The sequence below is a fragment of the Lagopus leucura genome, unplaced genomic scaffold, assembly GCF_019238085.1.
Source record: "Lagopus leucura isolate 7727_CA_CO unplaced genomic scaffold, USGS_WTPT01 Super-Scaffold_806, whole genome shotgun sequence".
Taxonomy (NCBI): Eukaryota; Metazoa; Chordata; class Aves; order Galliformes; family Phasianidae; genus Lagopus; species Lagopus leucura.
Genome location: NW_024962260.1, coordinates 8,146,336 through 8,172,266, shown reverse-complemented (window position 1 = coordinate 8,172,266; position 25,931 = coordinate 8,146,336). Strand labels below are relative to the sequence as shown.

At 49.5% G+C, this 25,931-nt stretch overlaps 1 protein-coding gene across 15 annotated transcripts in view; it reads right to left on the bottom strand.

Annotated features, from left to right (window-relative positions):
• Positions 1–25,931, bottom strand: part of FBRSL1 (fibrosin like 1) — a 416,097-nt gene that overhangs the window by 65,271 nt on the left and 324,895 nt on the right. For 11 of the 15 annotated variants that reach the window (XM_042865414.1, XM_042865419.1, XM_042865413.1 and 8 more), the window contains one exon: positions 18,954–19,007. The exons of the other annotated variants lie outside the window; for them this stretch is intronic. In XM_042865414.1, the coding sequence (XP_042721348.1) occupies positions 18,954–19,007 (54 nt within the window). The remainder of the gene's footprint in view (positions 1–18,953; positions 19,008–25,931) is intronic. 15 annotated transcript variants of the gene reach the window in all.

Below are 25,931 nucleotides of genomic sequence, written 5' to 3'. Positions count from 1 at the left end.
TGAACCAATTCACACCGGCCCTCTGCACACACTGAACGACCAGCCGCGGTTGTGGCACAGCGCTGGGCAGGACAAGGCTCAGAGCAGAGGCTGCCAACACAACGGTTAAAGTCAACAGCGGAAAGCCCAACAGCAGCCGGAGGGGCAGCAACACGAATTGTTTGAGAAGAAAACCTTACGCACACGGTACTGCTCACAGTGCTGAGGCTGTAGGAGCTGCATGGCCACAGAGCTCCCACACCTGCAAACACACATCAGGAACTCTTTTTTTCCCCCTTCCCTTTGTCTCATGACCTTTTGACTCTGAGTCACGCTGGCTGACCTTACGACTTCACACTTTCCCTCTCCCTAAAGCACAAGGCCTGACTTAAAGAAAAGCCACATTCTTCCACTTGATCTTTCTTCCACCACAAGATTTTCCTTAGCAGTAGAAGAGTGGAGAAGATTTGCCTTGGATTTTTCAAGTAGGAAAATCCAAACTTTCTCAGGAAGTGGCAGCAAAGAGGCTCCACTTACACTGAGACAAGCAGCAGCACTGCCTCCTGCTCTGCACCCTGCCCTGTGCATGGACCAGGCAGCTGCAGCAAACTCCGCCATGCTGTGAACTGAAGCAGATGTGGACCACTGCCACGAACACATCCTACCATACATCTGCAGCAGCCATTGCATAGCATTAAGTTAATTTGCACTGAGATGAAGCAGTCCAGGGTGGAATCAGCGCCACGATGCATGGCAGCACATCCTTCTGCATGTGAGGTCATCAGCCTGCAGCACCCTGCTGCCCGCCTCCTGGGCATGGCTTTATCACTGCTTCAGCCAACTGTGGGCACACTCTTTTTCCACTGGTTCTGCACTGTGATGGATATTTCAGGCCTACCTAGGCTACAGCTGGAAGATCTCGCTATAACTGGGTAACTCATCAAGGTTACCCAGGAGCACAGATGGGGTGTTTGACCCACAAGCAATGGAAGCACCCGCTCACGCTCTGCATATACTGACTTAATGGAAAGGATTACAGCATCCAAACCTTCTGCTAAGCACGCTCTGGCTGAATGTGCTGGCTGCTTTGTGGGCTTGTACATGTCCAGGGGTTTGATAGTGCCATAATGAGATCTGCTTTGATCTTTGCTACTTCTGGATTTCAAGTTCTTCTCTTTCCAAGCTGATAAAATGAGCAAGACAGTGGCTCTGGAGACTGTTCAGCAACATGTGCTGAGGCCTCAGGACTCTGCTGTCTGAGTAATGCCTCTGCTCAAGCCGGTGCCAGCAGAAAAATGACTCAATGTGCAGGCTCTGGGGACTTGGGTTGAAGAAACCAACACACCACATATACAGAAAGCTGTGATCACTCCTCCTATTTAAGTAGGGAGATACTGCAGAGCAAAAACAGGAAAGCCAATGTGGGACCCTGGTAAAGGCAAGCGCAAAAAGGCTTGGAAGGGGACCAAGATGCAGGGAGCGTACAATGGCATGCTACAACTGAGACGTTCTAGAGGCTGAGCAAGGCTTAACATTTTCAGAATCCAGGAGAGTATAAAACGGCCGAGTGTGCAAGCTTCCCCAGCACAGAAGTGACTCAAACTTTGATATTTTGGCTTTGAAACTCCTGTTTCAACATAAATTTCTCTGCAGCTACAAAAACAATGAAAAAGCCCCATAGCCACATCTCAAAAAACCCCTTCTGCAGCAGAGAATCTATTGCCCTGCGCACTGAAATCCCGGTCCGCTGCTCGGGCTTTCAGGTATCACTGTAATGCAAATCGTAGAGAAAAAGCACTCTCAGAATAACAGTCCTGCAGAACGTTACCCTTGGTACCACCGACGCCCCGGTAATAACCTCCACTGCAAATTGAAAACGTTACCATCGCCCCGAGAAGCGCTGGAAATATTTAGTGCTATCAATGTAGGTCTAGTTTCATTAGTAGTCCAGACATGTGGTAATGAAGAACCCATTCAATTCCCTATCTCTGTGAGAGGTACACTTCCCGAGCTCCTGGAGAGCACACACAGGGCTGTTATCTCTGACAGGGATGGACACATGTGTGCATGTCCCAGATTTGGAGACGGCACTGCAGCGAGCGCAGCTCTCGCGTCACTCAACTGCATTGCTTAGAATTTTATATTTTAATTTTTTTGATGTCTGGGGAGATTAAAATGAGAACTGGCAGCATGTGCAAGGGATACTGCACTTTGAATGCGTTATCTACAGCGATTCAGGCTTCCTGGAGCTCCAGCTGAAGCGGGTTTTCCACGATGGAAGAAACTACATTACATCGCTCCCTAGGAAGTGAAACAAAACAATAAAGGATGGTTAATCTCTTCTCTAATTCTGCTCGGTGGGACAGCTCCTTCAGCAAGCAGCGCCTGGCTGTATCTACCTGGGAGGGGGTCATTTCACTTCGGCTTCCTCTTCTGCTTCCCCCCGTCCCTGGGAGCGCTCTGTCTCCCCGCTGCATCTTTCAATGGCTTTATCAGAGCTCGCACCAACTCAAGCGTGAAAAGTAGCTCCAGGCCCAGCGGGGAGAGGTGGGGGAGTGCGTGTCTGTGCGTGGCGCGGGGGGAGACAGGGGAAGACGAGGGAGGAAATGTTATTCTGTCCTTTGTCTTTTCAACAATTTCTTTTTAATGCAACTTGCAGAGCAGCATATAATTAGGGGTCTTGCGGAGCAGGCTTAAACTCAGGAGTAACCCTTCTAACGACCTCAGCAACGGATAATCAGGTACGCGGCTGTGGGGCTCAGCACGCCTCCCCACCCGCCGCGCCGCTCGGCCTCGTAATTAGAAGCCTCCACACTCCGCTGCATAAAGGCAGATTGCAAGGACAGCGTGAAGCCCTTGTTTGAAGCTGGGGGCACAAAGATTGCAGTGCCTGTGATGGATGGAGACAAAGACTCCGGTGCTGGAACGCTTCCAGCAGCCTCGCAATACTCACAGCATTTCTGACGGACATTTTTGGGATTTCTTACAGCAGCGAGGGCTGTTCTGCTGCACCCCCTCCGGATTCCTTCACAGCTCCAGGCACGGGCACAAGGCCCCAGTGATGGTCTTCCCATCAGAGAGGATGGGCCGTTCCCTTTTCCCCATGTTCCTGACAAGAAGGAATGCCTTTGCACTTGGACAAAGAGTGGTGGGGACATGGGGCTCAGCCCCCTAAAACAATCCCCGAGCCGGGGGGTCTTTCAGCTCACTGCACTCACTCTGATCTGAAACGGCAGTAGCAAGAGTCGGGCTGAAGTTGTAGCCAATGTTAGCATGATTCCCCTGAACCCTCAAGCACAGATTAAAAAAAATACCCTATTTACGAAGGCATCCAGACCCCCTCTCTCTTTGCTGATGAGAACTTGCCTTTCTTTAACTATTTCTATAACTTTAAGTACATGAATATTGACACTGAATTGTATCCCAGTTGCAATGGAAAGAGCAGAAGGAAGAACGGAGGATGGGATTTTTGGGGAAGAAAAAGCCAAGAGAGCAAGGGGAAGCCAGCCTGTGTAACACAGACCCTCACAAAGCAGGTGATGGCTTCTGTTCCACTCCAGTTCCACTCCCTTATTTTCATCTTCTGGCTGCTGCTGGGGCTTGCTTGTCAGTACCTCCACGCCTGACCCCTTCCCGTCCCACCTTGGCCTTGCAGCAAAGCAAGGAGCAGAAAACCAAACAGCTCAGGCAACCTGCACAGCGCAGCAGCGGACTGAAAAGAAAGCAGCAAAGGCAAAAGGGCTTGAATAATAAGGAGGAAGAAAAACCATGGAGCCTTTCAGAGGCTGTCAATCGCCAGACAGACAAGCTTCTGAGGAAACAGCAGAGGAGGCAGGCTGAGGGATGAGCGGCTCCCTTACGGCAACAACCCCAGTGTCACATCTCTCCTTTCCTTACACCGGGTTAGCAGGGACTGTAAGAGCACAGAACATAGGAGATACCCACAGCAGAAATCAGGACACCCCGCCAACGACGGCTGCCCTGAACTCAACTCATCTGAGAACTCTTAAAACCCAGGAAGATCATTAACAAACTAATAGGAACCACCAGTGTAAGGAGTGTTACCTGGACTCACTAACGTGCCTCATTCTGAATAATGAAAGGGCAGAAGTATTCAGACACGGAGTCACTGCAGCTAAAACCACTGTCACAAAAGATGCTGTGATCCACGCTCTGTCTCCCATCCCAGCCTCTCCTTAGGTACTACTGCTGCTGCTGCACGAGAGCATTCTCCACCACCACCATGCCCCATTCTGCCTTTTGTTCTCCCCACTGCTCTAAAGCACCATGATTTCATACACCACCCTCCAGAAAAAGCACATTACAGCACGCTGCAGCCCAGCCTCAGAATCTCCACACAGCCCCTCAGAACTGCATGCTCCATGGCCACACCTCTGTCCTTGGGAGGTGGGATACAACTGCTGGATGGGAGCAAAGCAGCCCTACATGGTGGGGCCTCACAAACACAACGCAGCTCCAGACATCCCCATTCACCAGGGCTCTTTACACCAGAGCTCCTCCCCAGATCACCAGGCCGCTTGTTTGCAGAGAACAGGACCGCAGCCGGTGCCCAGCGTGACATTTTCCCAGCGCTGTGGCACTGTGGGAGGCTTCCCACAAAGTCTGGGGTTGTCTCCCTCCTTCTTTCAGTGCTTTTCAGAGGTGATGAAAATAATCAATGCTTATTATGCAGAAGCTTTGTTACACTCCTGCTCCTTGCTGCTGCACCTACCCAAGGCCATGTCATCTCTACAGAACAGAAAGGCAGGAACGATGCTTTCACACAGGTAACTCAGCGCTAGGCCTTCTCACGACAAACCTGAGGACACCCCACACAGGCTGTCCCTGTTTGCTGTACCAGCCTGAACTCTGCAGCCCTGCCTCACTCTGCCAGCTGCATGCAGGGGAAGAACTGCTTATAGCTCGACTCCAGTATGATTTCACAGGCTTCAAATCTACTTTCATGTTGGCTGTGTTACGTATTTCAGCACAAAGGAGCACAGCTTCATCACACAGCAGAGCTGCTCCACTTCTCCTGCAAGACATGTATTTACCTGAACAAAATCTTTTCACCAGATCTTTTTGGGAAACACATTGAATACAAATTTGGGGAACTATAAAGAAGGAAGCTGCAGAGAACTTCTGAATGTTTATGAGCAGATCCAGCTCTGTGACATTCAGAAACAATGCCAAATAAAGCCACCTTCCCTTCTTTCAACTTCCCATGCGTGCACTTGCTGCAAATAGTTTCCACAAACTACTTCATACATCTTGAATTGACCTCTGCCAGCATCTTTCTTCCAGCCCAATTAACTCCCCGCAGCTCCCCCCAAGAGGACACGTGCTGAATCCCATTAAGGCAGCAAGAGTGCAGCCCGTGTCTCCACGGCAGCAGGAAGGCTCCAGAGAGCCGTGACCCCTCATGGCTGCCTGCTCCCTCCAGACTGACCTCCCCTCTCTGCTGGCAGCGAAGGGATGAGGACAGAAGCTGGCACGGCACTGGGAGGCGCTGCGGGAGCTGCGTGCGGTCGGACAGGGAGGGGACCAGCATGGAAGCCGAAAATTTGAGGGCTCTGTCGTGCCACTGTTGACTCCTTCACTGTGATTAACTCCTTGACATCCTCCTCCCGTGACAAGTGGGGGAGGACAGGCTGAACGCGGCGATCCATTTGTCAGGGAATTGCCTCCTTCCCTTCCCAGCCTCACTCCCACCCATGATCTTTATGGCTCTGCTCCATGTTATGGACGGTTCGCAGCCAGATGCAGATTTGACAGCTGACATTTTCCCTATGAAAAATTCTGTTTGGGGGCATCCCAAGCTCCTTTGCCAGACCTGGTGGTAATAACATTTGCAAGCTTAAGCCCACCCCATGGGCTCTGTATGAGGGAAAGAAATCCTCTCCTCTCCAGCCTCTCATTCAAATGACAGTAATTAAAGAATCTCATCACTCTAGACCTGGAGAGGGAGGGGACTTTCATGGTAATTGGAGACATTACACGAAGCCACACTGTGCTTATTAAAAAAAAAAAAAAAAAAGGAAGGGGAAAAGAAAGGAAAAACCACACACAAAAAACCAACCCCCTTCCTCCCAGCCAGGCTGGCATTTCCTGAATACATTGCCTTTTTTTGAGGCACATTTGTAATACTGAAGACTATTGGAAGGGCTCCTGCAGCCCGATTAAGTGTAATGCAGCGTTAAGAAAAATAGGAGGGAGGGGGGAAACCCTCAGAAAAGCAATCGAAGAGAAAAATCTATCCCTGGCGCTTTGGCTCAGTTACAGCCAGGAGCCCTGCTCCAAACACATCCCACTTCCCAGCCATTTTCTCTGCCGGACACTCAGGGGACCCCAGCACAGCAAACTACAATTCCTAGTAAATATATCCCAGGGACACAATTAGTTTTTCAGCTGGGGGCATGATAAATTGGTCATGCATAATTCAAGGCTGGAGCAGGCTAGCGCACAAACTGCTCGGTGGCAGCTCCCTGGCAGAATGCAGATGGGCTGCCGGGCGCTCCCGTGGCCAACTATGTGCGCAGCAATCCCTGCTGCAGCCTTTCCTTCTTGTCAACGTACATTTCACCAACCAAATGCCTTTGGGGATTGAAGGTGCTTTATCATCATTTCAAACCTGCTTCAGCGCTCCCATCCCTGTCCATGGGTGTAGTTCCAACCACACACTTGCAATGGCGAGACGCGTAATTTTGGGGCTGCAGACGGTCTGTGAGGTGGATAAAAAGCCCACCTGGAGGAACAGCCTGAAGCTCTCTGAGCTTTCTTTAGCACTTATATAAATAAAGTTAGCCGCTCAGAGTCATTCCTTTGGAGAACAAGAAGAGCTGCTGCTCAGCAGAAGTCAGTCTTGTGAGGAATGAAAGGAAACCTCAAAGGAAACTGTGGGAGTGCTTCAAAATGCTGTGCTCAAATCGCAGTTTCTCAGTGCACGCTCTGTAGCCTTCCAGCCGGTGAGGGATACACTGCTGGTGTGCTGGAAGAAGCCACTAGAAACAGTTTTGCTATTAGTTTGACTGCAAGAGAAATGAGTATTCGCAGCCTCAGATGCAGCCTTAGGAGCGATGGCCAGCAGCTCTCCTCCAGCAGCCGCAGTCCCGGCAGCCCGCACAGCGCTCGCATCTCCTCGCAGGATGTGCTCAGCTCTTCAGCAACCAAATAAGCATTCCAACACTAGTCTGTGGGAAATATTCCTAGGGAGTAAGTTGCACTGGATCATTTCCAGCGTCAGGAAAGAAGCTGCTGCAGAGGGGGGTATCAATAAGGAAAAATTTGTTTCCTTTTGGCAACGTATCTGTAGATACAGGAGCCCTTTATTTTCATGGTCAGTCTCAAGTACCCAAATAGGAGACTTTGGTTTCTGCCTAGTAGCCAGTGAGAACAATCCAGGCTTTTCTGTTTTAATAGGAATGCTTTTTTTTTTTTTTTTCCCCTCCCTGAGCATGACTGTCTTTGTTGGATAGAGCTGGGTTTCCCTAGAGGGGAAACAAATAAAATCCCAAACAAATAAAATAGGGTACAAATCCAGGGAGCATCGACGTTAGCCTTGGGGAACATCCTCATCACCTTCAAGTGGCACAATTCTGCCAATACTTAAGCAGTACTGACTGTCAGCACGTCCACAGAAGTAAACCCAACTGTTCTCAGCATGCTAGCACTGTCATCTGAACAATTCCTCACACTGCCCCTTGGTGCACCAGGCAGAGCTGTCACAAAACCCCCCGGATGGCCCTCTTCCATCCTCCTGGCATGCCTTTCACACTTTGGTTCAATTGCAGTCACTTCCAGGGAAGGTTTTTAGTATGGTGCTAATTTGTTTCACTTAACTTTCTAAAAAAAAAAAAAAAAAAGCAAACAAAAAAGCACTTTGCTCACATATTGTTTAAAGGTGTGACTATGGGCACAGCCGGGATACCAAAGCAGACACCCAACCAGGGACACTGCAGGGCGCCAAAAGATGGTCAGAAAAAAAGTCAAAAGGGGAATCAGATCAAGAAAACAGTGAATGGTCACATGTTAGAGTCACAGGTCTGAACTTCCCAGGGAACACTTCAAGGTGTGAAGTGAAACACAGAGAAACCACAACCATAACCACAAATCACCAGCGCCAGGAAACACATCAAGAACACTTCACACACTGTCCGCTAAAGACAAAACGGGCCTGTCCTTCTCCATGCAGGAGGAAGGGATGCAAAAACTCACTGTGGACTTGGGGCACAGCCTGAAGGGCCATGTGGGCAGGGGCTGGGAGCACCCAGCGGGCACAGGCACAGCACACGGACCCTGCAGCACACAGCTTCCTATGAATCCCACCGCACTTCCACGTCCCGGTAACAGCGAGCAGCTGCCGCAGGTCAGACAAAACCCCTCTCATATTCACACAGCTCATCTGCACAGCACCGCCAGTGGAGCCTCCTGGGCATTTACAGGGCTCAGAAATTACAACCGTGGTCCGGTCAAAAATACAGAAAAGCCTTGGTGGTTCCACAAGGCCAACCATCCCCGGTGTGGGCACAACCAGCGACTGCTTCCTGAGTTTTCACTGGAAAAAAGGACCAGAAGCACATGAGATACAACACAGCCATGTGCTTTGTCTTGTCTTCAAGAAAAAAGCACAGCAAAACAGAAACTTCCCCACTAGAATATTAAAAGTAACAAATTTTAAAAAATTATTAACAAACACTAACCTCAGATCATTAGCCACTCTGGCAGCGGGCCAGAGAAAATTTATAGCCGACGTGCAACATCAGCTTTCATCCAGAAATGCTAATTTCAGTAAAATGAATAGTGTGTGGGCTTTTCAAACTGCTTTGCATTTGGCTCCTCACAGCCCTGTTTAAAGCCTGGGAACCGGCCATATAGTTAAACTGCACAGATGTTCAACAATCTGTACTTGTGTTAATTACCCTAATGTGAGCAGAAACTCAACAGATCCCTGCTAATGAAGGAGAAAGTTTTCCAGTGTGACTACCGTATGTTTCATTGTCACTGTATTACCAAGCTTCTCCCCCTCCTTCCTCCGCCCCCCAGCTCCTATTCTCTCCATCTCCTTTGCATTCACATCACCCTCCTACCTCAGCATGCATGAATTGGACCAACTAATGACTGTGTATTCGCAACATGGCAGACACCATTAGGCTGATCGGAGGTGCGGCTGCTGAATTTTAACAGGCAATTTTAAACAAGGTAAGAAAAACAGATTCATCATGTTCTCGATTCTCCCATCCCCACCCATCTGCCATACTCCTGCCCTTGCCACAGCTAAAAAACACTGGCGAAGTGTAAACACAACCCCCCTTATAAAACACAGGAGTGCACAAAGCAATGCAAATAGATGTTGCTGGGTGATTGCCGGGGATGGAGCTGGGAGCACAGGCTGAGCAGATAGCACGGGGCAGCACAGGCACAGCTCTGGCCGAAATGTGCCACGGGCAACCTGCTGCCGCTCCTTGGAGCACGAAGGGCTGCCCACGGCTGTGAGCACAGCACGCTGCATTCAGCTGCATGCAGGAGCTATGATGGGATTTCTCGAGGGCAAACTATGAAAGAGCAAGGAAACGCTCAAGTGATCAGCGCTGCCAGTAGCAATGAACCAACACTGCTTCTCAGCTTAACCCAGCATTAAAACACACTCGACCTCTGAAGAACTGCTTCTCCCACCGAGGATCTCGCCTTCTCCTCCCGCGCCTCTGCACGGCTCCGGTGCTGATCACACCTCCAGCCGCTGCTCCCCCGCCAGCTGTGTGCTGCTCGGTGCAGCCTGCTCTCACCGCGAGCCCCAGCAGAGCTCTGGCTGACACCGGCCCGGCCGAAGCCACAGTGCACATCTCTGCATTGCCAGCGCTCCACAGCCAGGCCAGCCCTCACCAGCACACTGCATGACAACGGCCCCTGTGGGAACAAACACGCTTGCCATGCTCGACTTGACTGGCAGATTCCCCCCCTACGGCAGAAGAGGGGGAAAGGCCAACTTTGCTCATTTATTGCCTCTATCCTGCTAGCTCAAGCTCCTTTGTGCTCGCGGGCTCGCAGAGCAGCAGCAGAAGGCCGCAGCGCACTGCGGGCCGCCATCTTGGCGCCATCTTGCCGCCTCTCAGGACAGGCCCTGGCTGCCCCTCCTTGCCCGCAGTCCGTCGCTCCTCCTCACAAACCTCGCTCTTCGCAGCGTGGGGGGGTTTGGCGTCACCCGCAAAGGGCTGGGAATTATTTAGAGAGCTCTTGGCTCTTTTCTCCTACCTCTCCATCGTTAGTACTGGAAGCAACACAGCTGTCTAATGGCAACTTCAGGCACCCATGGGCCAGCGAAGCAACGTTTTCCACACTTAAATAACACTGAGCTGATTTAATTACTGCACTTAATACTAACAAAAGATGTCTCAATTTAATCTTCAAACAGCCCTCCAAGATCAAAACACAGCTGGCTGGATAACAAGATGGCCTAGGCCAGCAAACAAGTAGGTCCAATTTGTTCAAGAGCTGAATCCACTCCTCGGTATGAAAGGCCAAGGAACACTTGTGTGTCAAGCGAATCAAAGAAAGCTGTGCTCCTTCTCCCCCTCCCTTCCTGCCCAACTTTTGTTATGCAGAAAAATAATAGAAAGGCAGCTGATTCATGGGTAAAGAAATGCAACACCATAAAAGAACAAATGATGTTTGGGAGAGAAAGAAAAGAAGTAAGAACTAAGATTTAACAGGTTTTGTTTTTATAATCCTTCGAGATGATTAAGAATGAATGAATCAGATTAAAATCACATGGGGACAAAGGAAGGTCTCTAACTCTTTTGTTTTTCTTTCCATACTGGACAGAAGAGACAGCTCATTAAGGGAAGCCCTCAAGACTCAGCCACAGTGAGGAACAACCATGCCTTTTTTTAAAGTGTCTGTAAGCTGTGTTTGCGCAAGAAAAAGTAGGGGAAAATTAACCATTTACTTTTAACATTTTCTAATTGTCCACACTGAGCTGTTACTGTTACTTTTTGCCAATTATTCTGAAAAACTCCTCTCTCTCGAGCAGCTTTCAACGCACATTCCCGCTGACACCACAGTTGGGTCTCTCCAGACACCTTCCAGGAATTTGTAAGTTTTTGCACATTCCATTACAGCTACACACAGAAAAGTTAAAGCCAACCTTCCAGCCACTGCAACATTTCTGCAATTCCCTGAGCAACAGAGAAGCCTCAGTAAATGTTTGTGTTGTACAGAGGACGTAGCTCTCCAAATTCCCCTTCCAACTACCGATAGTAACTAGGGGCATGCAGCCCACTTTTTGATCTCAGCTCTCCTGGTATTAGTTACAAACAAGTTCACTACAAAACAGTTTACTGAGATTTGTGGTCTTTGGATTGACAACAGTCTGTGGGATATTACTGAATATTGCTGAAAGGCTCCTCTGCAATAAATTTTCCTAATCTTTTTCTCTTGATGGAGAGCTGTAATTAGGTAACCCACGTGTTCCAATTTTCCTTGCAGCCCGTGCATGCCCTGGATCACATTTTTTTGGGATTACAATGCCTTTTTCTTCTCTCCCTCAACACATACAGAGCTCACTCCAGGTTTCACAATACTAGTTGCCAAAAGCAGTTCTTAAACAACAGATGATGTCACTAGCCAGTGCACCATGAATTTGGAAGACAGCACAGAGGGGAATTCGCTACATCTCTGTGGCCTGTCCTGTCTTCTCTCTGGGCTGGGACACGACAGAGGAAGAAGGCATTACATTTAAAACGATCAGGCAATTTGGTGGTTTGCTCCAATCCTCTGGAAGGCATGAGGCATAGACAACCAAGGAAGCCATTTAAGTAAAAGGGACTTCGAGAGGTCACCTGGCACAGTCTCCTGCTCAAACAGAGTTAACTTCTATGCTCCAGCAGATTTAGCTGAATCTGCACCCCAGCACTGAACTCATTACCTCACTGTTCAGTTAAGTACCTTCTTCTCCTAGTAACTTGACTTCAACACCTGGTTTTGCAACTGGTGAAGCACACATTGCTGCAGCTTTTAATGCAACCTCCGTACTGCTCAGAGAACATTTCTTGTGCTTCAAACTAGCTGGGCTCAGAAATCTGAATGGCAACAGGGAATAGAATTTTCCATCCTCTTGTCGAAACGGTTTCATTTAAATGGGGCTGAACTTCAGGTTAAAACCACTTTCCCAACCAATTTCAGTTCCAGACCACTAACAAGAGCTCTCGAGGAGGCACTCGCTGCTCAATTTCAAGCAAGTGACTGTTTCCAGATTTCCTGGTTAAGTTACAAAGACAGGGAACCAAGAGCAATTCTCCTAACTAGAATACACAAGCACAACCAGCTAGAAAACCTCCTCCTGCTGTCTTAGACTGAAAGTGGGCTCTGCTTTATGGCCAGCACTACACACACAGCTCTGAGTGCAGAATCCTGACCTACAGATTTCCTCAGGGCCAGAATGTTCAAACATGCTCAGACAATCGCACACCACTATTTCAAAGGCACACCTTTGCATGAGATTCCCAAGGGCCTTCGGAGTTTTGACTTAAATGCCTGGATTATTTTTACAATTCCAGTTATGGGTTCTTTGTTCACAGGGAGTTAAGCAATACAAAGAACGTAGCATGAGAACAATGGGCGTATTACCATGCATGATTTCTCTTTAAAAAAAAAAAAATCATTCTTTTCATTAAGTTGCAGATCCAATTTCAGTCTTTATTATCACTTTGCCATGAGAGAAAGTGGTTCTTAATTCTAATAAAGGAAGGGAGCGTCGTATTTCAACAAGAGCTAAAATGCTTCCTGCAATACAGGAGGTGGAAAGCTCTTTTGCTCGCAGCGACTGCGGGCCAGACTCAGAGAATGAAAGGGAAATAATCCTTCCACACTGAGTAAATAAATCTCTTGTAGGACATACCTAATGGTGGGCAGTAGCCCAAAGGCACCTTGTCTGATGAGATCACTGCTGCCCCCTCCACTTGAAGGGAAATTAAGAGAATGCTCTGCCAAGCACATATTAACGTTTCACTTATCACCTAACCTGGGGTCCAAGTGAGTAAGAATACTGCTGCAGCCTATGGAGCACCACTGGACTAATAAAAACCTTTCTACCATGTTAACCAAGCTGGATAAACAGCCACAGCCACTGTGTCAGAAACTTTCACTGTGATTTCTAAGCCATTTTCACCCTCAAATCTACTTGACCCTTAAAAAGGAGCCTGCAGTACATTTAATGAGGCAGTCATACAAAACTTGACTGTATCCCGTTTTCTGTGAGAAAGACAAGCGAAACCCAGTGCACCAAACAAAACAGGCACTGCCCATTCACACAGGTTCCTGCAATTCACCTCTAAAGAAACAACAGAGACCCAGCGTTCGCATTTCATGTTACTGTGTGCATTTTGCAATGGAAATTCTGATTGTGCTTGGTCAGCTGAAGCTTCTGATCTATTCTGGTTAAAAAGGCCCTATGGAAATTCTTTTTTTCCTGAAGATGACCAATAGGCCTATTATTTTACAGCCTTTTACAGTTTACACCAGCACTGGAGCCGTATGAGCAAAACCCATCTTCAAAACATAGTCCTCACTGGCAAGAACTAAACATAGTTTTGTGAAATTATTTTTAATACCGTTCCATCGCTGCCCATTCTAGTGAAGGAAATTAAATTAGTTGCAACCTGAGTACCAGGAGTGTGGTTTAAACACGGCCCACGGGGGCAAGCAACACAAAGAGGGAATGCAACACGCATGGAACAAGCCCTGTGCTGATGCTCACTGCACTCCTGGCTCATAAAAGTTCCTCTGGTCACAAAACCAACACGCTCCTCTCAGCTATGTCCGGTCTCCTCCTACTCCTCAACCTCAGCAAGTACAGAAAGAGTAAAGCAAATGCAGAGAGTTTCATAAAAGACCTACAGGGCTCATAAATGACATGTTCACCCGACAACCAGGGATACGTGCAGTGCCAATATTCCCATTTCGCTGTTGGAAAACCTCGTGTACAGGCTGGCAGGTGCCTTGCACAGCAAGGTTGTGGCAGCACACAGGACGAGGCTGCAGCCCAGGGACAGGCTGCTGGGGCATTTTTCAGATCTTTAGCAGCGTTGAGAGGGATTATATGCCACTCATTGCATGCATTATTCATTGTTATTCCTTCGATACTCCAGCTCTCAGTACAAGGAATAAAGTGACTCCAAGAACCTCTGAACCATGCACAGAAGACATTTCTACTGAAATATCACTAACCAGAAAATCAGCAAGACACTGCTGGACAAATTTCGAGCCAGACCTAAACTGAGAAATGGAGAATGCAAAAGAGCAGAAGCAACTAGTGTTCCTCTCCTCCAGTCTTCTCGCGTGCAATTCCCAGCCACAGGATTTAGCTGTGACGAACGGAGCTGTGAGATACAGAAGCCAGATATGGTGTGTGCTTATGATTCCTTGCAGGTAGCAGAGCACAGAACCCCTGCCCTTCCCTCTGCCTGGGCCATTCATCTTGCCCAAGTGATGGAAAGCCCCGTTCCCAGCGGGTGGTCCTGCTCTCGCAGCCCTTAATGCCTAATTGTCACAAATCAACTCCAACCTCCACGCTCGGGCTGCTGCTACCCATCCCCCCCTTCCAGCCCATTCTCTTCAAGCCGATGGCAGCCCAGGATCCTCTCACGTTACCCAATCAATCTTTGGACACAGCACCTCGAAAAAACAAAGAGGCAGCAGCGACGCGAGCGCGGCCAGAGCCACATCAGGCGCGGCAGCCGAAGAGCCGCCAGCCCGGCGTGCCTGCGCGCACGCGTGCACACACACATGCCTCCTATTTTATTTTTTTGTTCAACTGGAATTAATCAGGAACGATAAACACTGTTTGTCTCCTGAAAGCAGCGGTGGGGGGATGAAATATGCTTCTTAAGCTTATCAGCCTCAGTGCCACCGAGGAGAAAGCTGGCTGCTAAGCCCGGGGATAATGGGCTGTCCTTTCAGGAAGGTATCAGAGGTCTCAGGAGAGGGAGGCAGCACAATGGTGTGACCTTCAGCTAATAAAGCCCACCCTAGAGTCCAAAGAAGCTTGGGGAATATTGACAAAAGTTCATATTTACAACAGCCTGGACTCTTTCCAGAGACCATTACCAGTTTAGAGAGCTGCAGCCTCTGTACGTATGCTCACAGAGGCTTTTATTCTGCCTCCTCCTTTCTTTCTTTGTTCCCATGCTGGCAAAGAAAAAAAAAAAATTTAGTTGGAAAATGGCAGTTCTGCTAACAAGGCCCCACCAGTACCTTTTTTAATGAAGAGAGTCATTTAAAATTTCAATTTCAACCTCAGCGTTATCCTCTACTTGAAGGAGATTCAAGGCCTCTTGCAAGGATTCTCAGCGCGTCATCACGCTCATCAGGAAGAAAGCATATGTGTTTTTGTGGAAAATCTGCTGATGTATTTATAATTCTTTAAACAAAAAGGCAGCCAACATATTGTAAAATGAGAAGGTTTTTTTCTTTCTTATTTTTTTTTCAATAGGCACTGGCAATCAATGCAGCCCCTGTCAGAAACGCTGAACTGAAGCTGTTTTCAGGCAGAAACTGATCCCCCCTGGCCTGCACTGCGGTCAGCAAAAGGAGTCTTAGCCCAGAACTGGGGAACATAGGCATGACTGGAATACAAATAATAAATAATATTTTAAAAACTATTCATACAGTAAGAAAAGCCAATTGCAAAACATAAAAACTGTCTGAAACAGAAGTTTCATTTTTCTGCCTCCTAAAGTAGCTCCAAAACAAACATTAAAAGTAAAGGTTCTGAGGAAATTCGGAAATTTGTTTTCGAAGGTAACTTCAATGAAATCAACATTAGAACTCAAAACATTTAATGGAAATAGCATCTTCAGTGACAGAACTGTTTTGAACACAGAGGATCCAGCCACGCCAGTCTGCCATTTCCATTTACCTGCCCATGCCTCAGCCCTGCCATCCAAAATCTTGCTGGGGCTCAAAAGGGATCCAACAATTGGAAGAGATTAGGACTTCCTCCACAAAGCTTCTCCTACGAGGTGCCCCTGCACCTGGTGCTCCTGGTGGTCTCATTTACCACACTGCAATTTCAGCAGTTGCCTTCCAGCACCAAACCCATTTCCAACCACAGCTCTGGGGGTACGGCAGTAAGGCAGGCCCACAAGCAGCTTTCCAAGCTCTTCGTTTCAGCCCAAGCATGCATTTTATCCCTTCTCTTTATCTTATTCAGGCATATTAACAATCAAGAGAGCTCAGGTGATTGATTACAGCCTGCCTGAATTCCAAGTAGTCAAATTAGACACTAATGTTGTGCTTAATTAATGCTTTCACACAAACAAGGTCATTGGTTGCATCAGGACTAATAGGAGATGACACACGCTGGGACTGCGGGGCCCAGGGGACTGGTGGTGAGATGGAAAGTCCAGCCTATGGCCACTTACTGCAAACCCAAACCTGATCCCACGGACACCCCACACCTCACCAACCACCACAGCCACGTACCAGCGTTCACAGCTCTGCCTCAGTGCTGCCCAGTTGTGAGCCTCCGGCCGTCCCAGGCACGCTGCCATACCCCATTGAGTCTCTGAGTCTGTCTCACCAGGTAACTCAATGCTGGGTCTTTTTTGAGTCAACAGACACAGTAATTCAGCTACAAACAAAGGCTTTGTATCAGCTGAGATCACCCCGTGCCCCTGCCAACTCCTCCTTGCTGACATGGGGTGCTCACACCAAACGCCTCCTGAGCCTGCCTAAAATACAGCGCAGCCTTACCATAAAGCCCTTTGTTCAGACACCCTCACCATAAAGCTGCAAAACCTTGGCTCCCAAGTACATTAAATCCTTATAAACCTGCCTTCATCTTAACCGCGCAGTATTTCACGACACAAAGCGCTTCTTCTGAGGGAGAGCACTTTAATGAGGAAAAGGGCAAATATATAAACCAAACCTCATTACAGCATAATTTTTAGGAGACAAGCACGCTGTTATAAAAATGAAGCCATGGCAATTGCATTTCACAGGGCTTGATGATTTAGTATTTTTAAAGAGCCACTGCTACTTTCAACCATGGGCGCTGTTTTGTTGTGAATTCAACAGGAAGCAACCAGAATTACGGGCCCACTGTTTGCTGTGTATTTTATACTCTGCAAACTGTTGCCAATGGCAGATTCAGACCTGCTGCATGCTCACAGAACTACCGTGTGTCAGACAGCAAGAGGCTGACTACAAGTCAGCTCACACTTTTATCTTTAAAACCCCTGCCTTCTTACAGGCTTCTGCTTTAAACCTGATGATGTGGCACGGACATGGTAAATTACTCAAATCAGGGCCAATTCATACTGAAATGAGCAGCAATGTCAAAGAAAATAACAAAAAATAAAAAAAAAAAAAAAAACAAGCAAAATCTTTGGTACAGTCATAGAAATAGATGTAACGCCACTTAATGCCAGCTGTCAGATAAGCCAGGGTAACAACAAGCACATCAAAGGGGCTGCAACTGGGTTCAAACGATCAATAGACCAGATTTTTTAAAAACTGAAACTCAGTCACTTTCTCCAAAACACCAAATGGAACAGAAGTCCCAGCCAAGCAGAAAGCCTTGACTGGAAAAAAAGGACTCCCCTCGAGAACAAGCCATCTATCTTCCTATGGAGCATCCTGACTTACATTGCTCTGGATCACTTTTAAACTTAATCTAATCAAGAAGCCATTATTGATTACAGTTCTTCCATATCAGTATTCCAGCTGTGACTTCTGAAACAAAAGCTCAGCAATGGTTAGGTATTTACCACAACTGGGAGAGAAAACAGTGGGAAAACATGAGTGCAAAGGTCACCAAAGAGACAACACATCTGAACCCCCCCAACAACCCCAGCCATTTCCCACACAGCCCACCCAAACCCAGCAGCAGCAGGGCAGTGCATTTCATAGCAGCTTTGACTCCAAGCACACGTAACACTGACTGATGGATACTGATAGTGAGGACACTGGTGGAAAATCAAACCCGACAAAGCAACAAGATTGAGAGTTTCTTGTGTTCCTTGGCATTACCTTAGAAAATTATGTAACAAGGATCAGAATTTCAGCAAACAATTATTTTATCTACTGACACGGATCTGGATCAATAGCAGCGCAAGAACTGGCATGCAACTGACGCCTATATCCTGGTTAGGTTAAGTCTTCCTTCTTGCTCCTTGTAGCCTTTAATGATTGAAATGTTGGAGCGAATGGTGCTTGCCTTCCCCAGTTAACAGAAGGTCCAACACTACATGGATATGGTGGCGGAACAGCACTTCCAACTGAGTTCTCAGAGAGGAAATCTGAGGAGAACAAAACGCACCAACACTTTTCCCAAACACAGAATCAAAAACCTTGCTGCTGGGTTCTGTTCCTGAGATACCTCCACCATTCCCATTTCTACTGATGTGACTCTTCTTTCCAAGCTTAAAGTGAAAGGACAACAGATTCCTCCCCCACCATCACCTCTCCCTCACAAATCACAGCAGACTTTTCCAGCTCTTATCAACTCTTCCACAGAAGACAGCAGGCTGGGCAAGTCTGAATGGGTACGAGAGCACAGCCCCACCACAGGAGGATGGCACTACGCTAACCCAGCCTAGCACGTGCCTTCCCTTAGCTCAGCTTTAATATTCTTCTGCTTGGCTGTGCAATTAAGGACAAAGACAACTGCAAGCAAGTGCACATGCTGCTGGTTCTTTTGGACAACCTGCTCAGCTCCTCCCCGAACAACAGAGGATTTGGCGTGCTAGAAATGAGAAGCCTTACCACAAATGTAGAATGAGACCCTGAGTTCACAGGTTAGCTGATGTGGAACTGTTAACAGTGAATTGGCTCGGAGACAGCAAAAGAAAAAATAATAATAAAAAAAAAATACGGGTAGACAGAGTGAGCGAGAGAGACAGAGACAGCAACCAATTCAGCTGCAAGAATCAAGCCAAGTCAGTCCCAAGTGCCCGTGTTGGAGAGACTTGATCTCATACCTTGCTTGTTATCAAGGCACTCCTGATACGAGTCAGCTCCAGTTCCGTTGAAGTCTACAGACAAAACAAAAAGTTTCATTCATATCAAACATAAATATTAGGAACTTCTCAAATGGCAGCCTTGCTGGAGCAGTACGCTACGTGCAAACAGCGCAAGTTCTATAGAAGGCCATGCTGGTTCACTGACATAAAATGCGATTTGTTATGAGCAAGGGGCAATGAGCTGACACCAAGCCAACATGGGAACTGCATTTGGTCCTCAGCAGGAGGTACTGGGAGCTGCCTCCAACCCTGCCCAGTTGCTACAGCACTGGGCAGGGGATCCAAGCTGCAGCTGTGCTGAGCCACCTTGCAGTGTGCATGAAAGATGCAGTTTCTGCATCTGAACCTGTTATTAACAGTGCTCACTGCATGCCCCACGGAACCAGCGGTTGAAACCAACAGCAGAAACCAAAGGATCCAAACCTACAGGCTGGAATACGCTTCCCTGTGTCTTGTGATGTCACACTCCTTTTTGGCTTTCAGCTGCTACACCATATTAAAGAAAACTAAAAACAGAAGAGCAAACCTTCCAAACATTGCCCTCCTATGGAAGCAGCGCAGTTACAACTAGGGCTGTGTGAGACGCTGATCTGTGCCAGGAAAATGGGGGAGCACCAAGACTCCTGCACCCGTGGGTGCTCCACAAAGAAACCCAACTGTCCCCAGCCAGCTTCCAACTGCTGCACTCACAGAGCAGCACCTCGCAACCAGAGTCCATGTCACCTAACAAACCCCTTCATCTTCACTACAGGTCCTACTGGATTGCATTGGCTGCCCCTAGGAACTGTGGTCTGAACTGTGGGATGGCAGAACCAGGTTACAGCTCAGCTTGTACCTCAGAAGCAAACCAAAGAATGTTCCAGCATGGCTTCTCCTCCTGCCTTACAATCCAGTTCAACGGCAAGAAAAAGTTCTGATGGCCCCTGAGAAAGAATATTAAACATGCCTACAAACTCCACACCAATGAATGCTCATTCAGTGGCTTTCATGCACCTTACATCCTGGGCTGAGCACGCAGAACAAAGCCGAATCTGCACAGCAGGTGCTCGTACACAAAGGGTCCGCACAAAGTGAGCATTCTGTCCATCTCAGCAGTGAGAACGCTACATCAGTCCTGGCACAAAGTCAGGGATCCCAACCCACCCAGGTGGTTCCTCAGGGCACCAGTGGCCTGGGGCTGCTCCATCCTCCCTCCTGCAATACAGCTCCTTATTCCACAAGGCAACCCTAACTGACCCTCACTAAAGATGGGGACAGACAAGGCGTTCATCCAGGCTGCTGCCTCAGGCGCACTGCCAAGAGGATCAGCACCACGCCAACGGGTTCATTTCTTTCTGAAGATTCTCTCCAAGGCCAGAAGATTAGAAACACCGTTCTCAGAGGCACACTGCAGCCAGCAGCTCCCTCCCAGCTCCCTGAAGACAAGGAACAAGCCGGCCCTGCACACAGCAGCTCACTGTGCACGCTGAACACACTCCTGCACCATCGGCCCTTCCCTTCGCTCAGCCAACAGCTGGCGATGGCTGCCTGCACACACAAAGAGATCCCAACTGAGTTCACAGGCTTCACGTTCAGCAACAGCATTTAATGGATAAAAAAGCAAAAATTAAAGTTGCCCCACCGTTTGTGTTGTGTAAATCCCAGATAATAGATCTTCTCCCTAATCCTAATGAGGCCTTCCTATTAAAATCTTTATTAGCTTTCAGCTTTGCAGATTGCCCAAAGGCTCATCAGTTTCCCTATCTCTCAGTACCAAGATCTGCTTTAACTTTTACAAATAGCTCTAAGATATTTCTCAGCTTATCAGCATTGCCAAGCAGCCTGTCTTATCATTACTACTGCAGATAAAATAAATGAGCTCAGGATGATATGAATAATGGCATTTTCTGTAGGCTGGTTTCCCATTATGTTTTCAACAGATTGTAGATTTAAACTTCGGCACAAAAGAAAAAAAAACAACAAGAAATACAGCGAAGGGGGAAGGGCGGCATTCTCCCTTTCCATTTACCTGCCCTGTCCTGGAGCACAGGCTGCATTTTAGGCACACCTTATGCCAGCCCATAATTAATGTTGAAAGGGAGCAGAAACACCTCTGTCATGCTTTCTCCAACGACCAGAAGCACAGTTACTTCTGGGATGTTTTTTCAGCTGCATTTGTTGCAGAGAGGCGAAATTGCACGCTGCCTAATGAAGCCATCTTCATTAGCCTGCTCCTTCCCCGAGCAGCCCAGGAATACCACTCAGATTGGGAATTGAAATCATGGAAAGCAACAGAACTGTGTGTGAATTACCAGCCGGGGCTGCGGGGCGTCCTGGCGGAGCAGCGAGGCGGTGCGTGCGGCCAGCAGGGAGGTCACGTCCTGGCAACCATTTTCTGCCTGCTCCCTGCAGCAGTCCCTACAGGGTTAAATGCTTTTCCATTCCCTGAATTCCTAGCCCTGTCACTGTATCAAGGTTATCTATTATTGGCAGTGACAGGTGAAAATTAATCTCCTAATTATTTCTTGCTGCGTAATCTGCACTGAAGAAGTAACATAAAAGGATTACAGTACACCCTCTACGGAAGGCTTTGCTAGAGAGCCAATCATCCGGGGAGATACAAGGTATGTGCTAAAGAGATATTTATGAAGGATTTCCAACCATTTTGAAGGCAGGCTATGCTGTGGCTTACACCCCGCAGCTTTGGAGCACGGATTTTAATAGCGTGCACATTTTTTACTCTTGATTATTCCACGGAAAGAAAAAAAAAAACGATTTAATGCCATTACGTCCCCGATTTTCCTGTGGTACAGCAGCGACTGCAGTTACGGCATCCATCTGTGTACAGACGTCTTCCCCCCAGAGCCACGACAGCAACAACTCACCCGCCTGCTTTAACTAGAGATTAAGAGTCCTGTGATTACCTCCGGGGCAACGTAACCGTAACATTCTTCTGCAAGAACACAAGCTAGGCTGAGCACCTTCCAAATTCAAAATGTTTTGTTAAATTCTCATTTTATAAGCAAGCTAGAAATATCTTTGGTAACAACATAAACAGCCACCACAGACACGGTGCCTGATGAAAACCCTAACACCTTGCTTCCCACCCACCACAAAGCACGGCTTATTTTTACAGGATTCAAGTGACACCTTTTGTTTATCTCCGGCCCTTCCAAGCAGCTCTGAGCCAAGCAGATGCCTTGAGGAACCTGTTTCCCCACGCCCACATCAGCAGCACCATTCTGGTCGAAGTCTACAAGAGCCAACAACGGCAGGTCCCTGTTCCTCTCGCTCACAAGCTGCTGGGAAGCCGCTGCCCCAGTGCCCTGCTTGCAGTCGAGCCCTTCCACCAGTATGAGTGAGGTGCTTCCAGCTTTTCTGACATTCTGCCGTGGATGCAGAAATGTCAGCAGTTTCCTTATGCAACCTTCGCGTGCTCCAACCCAGCACCATTTTGCACTGGAAAGCCAACCCTGAGGCAAACTGGAAGCCTCCAATAGCATCCCACAGCCCAGTCAACCAGCACAGAGCAGGCACTGAGCTGACACCAAACCAAATCAACAACAAACACCAAACCCTCGTCTGTACGGAGAAACCGAGCCGTACCTCAATAACTGCACTGCGGCTCAGCAGCCACACGGTGGCACACAGCATACTACAAAATATTATCAATGAAGTGCTGAAATAGGGGCCTGGGCTTCGCAACAGTCACTGCACCCTTAACTCCCCAAAACAGCTGGAGATGCAGAGCTGCCTGCGCCTGCAGCTTCCACCGCCAGCTCCACGCTGCAGGTCCCCATGCTGGGCCATCAGTGGCCCTGGGGAGAGGAGCAGGACACACCATCGGATGCACGGATTTTAAATCAGCAGCTCCATTCGGCCATTCCCCAGCTGTGACAGAGGTGTAAAGATTTCTCGCCTTCTCCCACCGCTGCTTTCACACACCTCCAGCCATGCGGGGCAGCCAGCTCCCAGTCAGCTCCTGGAAGTACCATTCCGTATTCCGAGCACACAAGTGCTCCAGTGGGAAGGGCAAGTGCATGGAAATTATTTTCTTCTAGAAGGCAACTGCTACTGGAAGTGCAAGGATCTGCTGCAGCACTCTTTGCCAAGCACCTCCACTGCTGGAAGTCAGCCCAGCAGCGAGGGCCCAGCGCACCATGCAGCCCTGCAGCTTATAGAGCCCACAGCATCGCACCTCACACTGCTGCTGTTTTGCCCACAGATCGCTGCTCACACCACCATGGCCAGAGATTTTCTTTTCCTTAGGATCTTCAAGATGAACACAAGCAATGTAACGAAGCCTACAACAGAACACAGCCCTTTACCCCTGGCACTACATAGGTAAGGAAACTACTGACTTGCATCTCCTATTCCACGGAAGTTTTAATTGCACCATTACTTAATCTCTTACACAGCAATTATCAGAACAAAAGAAGTGCACACAGAGGCAAAGCACCACCTCCTACCTAGCAGTGCTACCCTTCACAAGCCTATTTTTCAGTAATATGTTTTGTTTATGGAAATCTGAAGAACAAATTCTTATCCATAGGCATTTTCCCAAATGCTTCATCAGCGGCCTCATTACGCGACGCAGCAGCTCTCCCAAGGGATATTATGTAATGGCAATTCCTCCCTGCTCTCCCCGAGGAGTGCATTTCTCATTACATCTCCTAGTAATTGATCGGCCTAGGAAATAATTTCTGGTAAAACCATGTGTTTCTTTACCTGGTTCTGAATCTCCATCTTTATTCAGGAGGAAAAAAGACCGCAAGAAACCCCAGTGTCCCCATTTCCGATGCAGAAAGCCAGCCTCTGCCCAAACATGCTATTAAGGCATCCCTTGTACCTGCCCAGCTTCAGATCTTGTAAATTCACCAAGTCATTACAATTAACCAGCCTGCATTTCCTATTCTGATGACACAAATAATTTTCCTTGACTGAATCTCCTCTAATTGCTTTAAAAAGAGTGCTTTAGTGCTTCATATACAAATCCATCCGGACACCACAACCACCAGCGATTACGGGTCACTCCACACAAGGATGCTGGGAGCCAGAAAAAGAATGTATGAAAAGCATAAGGCAGAAAACGACATCTACATCTGCACTCTCCAGAAGCATCACGCAGCAGAGAGCAGCTCGCTGAACGCAGCCCTTCGCACAGCGCTTCCGCCAACACACGCGCTGTTGAATATCCTAACAGCTCTGAGTTGGAAGAGCAACAACAGCAGAAACCTGCGTTTGGACCTCTATGGGAAGTTTGTGCAAAATCAGAGCAAAATAAATCCCAACAGCCGCTCCGTGCCTGTCGTTTGTCAGCGGGACTCACGACACAGCCATCCCTCTCTTAACCTACGGGTCCCAGGGCTGCTCTGCGCACTGCCGTCCTCGGCCGGCCAATGGCCGCGTGTCCCATAGAACAACACGGGGATCTGTTCTGCTTGTCGGCAGGCGGCTGCTGGGCAGAACGGAGCGGCCCTCCGGCGCACGAGGCTTAGGGCTTCCCTCGGTGTAATGCACCTTCCTCACGGAGGGAAAGAGGCAAATGAGCCGCTGCTCCAGCAAACCCGAATGCCGCTGTGTTGTGCCAGCAGCGGTCCCGCAGGAAGCGCCGTGCCGTGGGGCAGGCAGCACTGCGTCGCTAAGGGACGGCATTCCTGCAGAGAGCAATTCCAAGTCCCCACTTGTGGAAGTTAATGCTGTGCATGTGCACCGAGCAGCTCGTCCTGGTAAGTCTGCATGCAGGGAAAATCCTCCTTAGACACCACCATAACCGCCTGAGGCGGGTCCTGCTCAGGGACCTCCGCAGGCAGAGCTCGTGATGAGCGAGCAGGCAGCGCCCACAGCTCCACTGCAGCCCTGCACGGTCTCTTCCAGGAACGGATCGCCAGGAGAGCTGCCGGCTGCACGATGTGGGGGAACGGGACCAGAGCACCCGCTTGGAGCAGCGCCTTACATAACGGGAAATTATCTTCGTTACAAAACGAGGTTAAAAGGCCCTCAGGTCCCGGAGTGTCACCGAAAGCCGGGCCAGCATCAGCAGCCCGGGCAGCACGCAGCCTCGAGAGACGGATGCACAACTTCACCAACATTTCCCGGCCGGGAAGACGCTCCGTTCTGCAGCGCCGCGGCAGCCACTGCCATTCACACGGCCCCGTGCCCTCGCCCGTCCCTGAGCCCCATCCCCACGTCGTCCCGGGAGCCGCACTTCGGCGCTCAGCCCCCGGGACGCGGCGCTCGGCCGCTCCACCTCGCAGCGGGATGCCGCCTCTCCTCCCCGCCCGGCGCTCTGCGGAGCGACTCCTCGAGCCGAGAACGGGCAAAACCCGCGCAGCCCTTTTCCCAACGGCGGCTCTTCGCGCCCGGGAGGCTCCGGCTGCCCGTCGGGCTAAGCTCCGCGACTCGCAGCCGCTCCAGCCGGGCCGGGCAGAGCCTCGGGGCCGCTCCCATGGGCGCGGGGCGCTCGGAGGGCCGCGGCCGACCCGGGGGAACGCGCGGAGCGGGGGGAGAGCGGCGACCTCGGGAGGAGTCCCGCAGCGCAGCGCACAGCCCCGCCCGGGGACCCGCGGCTGTGGGACGGAGCCGCGCCGCACCTCAGCACCGCGCGGAGACGGACAAATCCCCCCCTCCGCACCCAGAAAAGCATCGAGGCACGGCAGTGAGAGGCCGAGCCGCCCCGCCGCACTCACCGCATGGCCCCGCCGGGCGCTGCAGGGAGCGCGGAGCCGCCCGGGGCCGCCGCAGGGCTCAGCGCTCCCGGCCCGGGCTGCCCGCGGCCCCGCCGCTCCTCGGCTCCTCCGCGCGTCCTCGCTTTCTGGGTCTGATCGCAGCCTTTGCGTTTGCTCTCGTCTCGCCGCCGAAGTTCGCGCCCCGCCGCTCAGCCCCGGAGCCGCCGCTCGGACGCCGCTACGGGTCCATGGCCGCGGGGCGCGGCGGGGAAGGGGGGGGGGGGGGGGG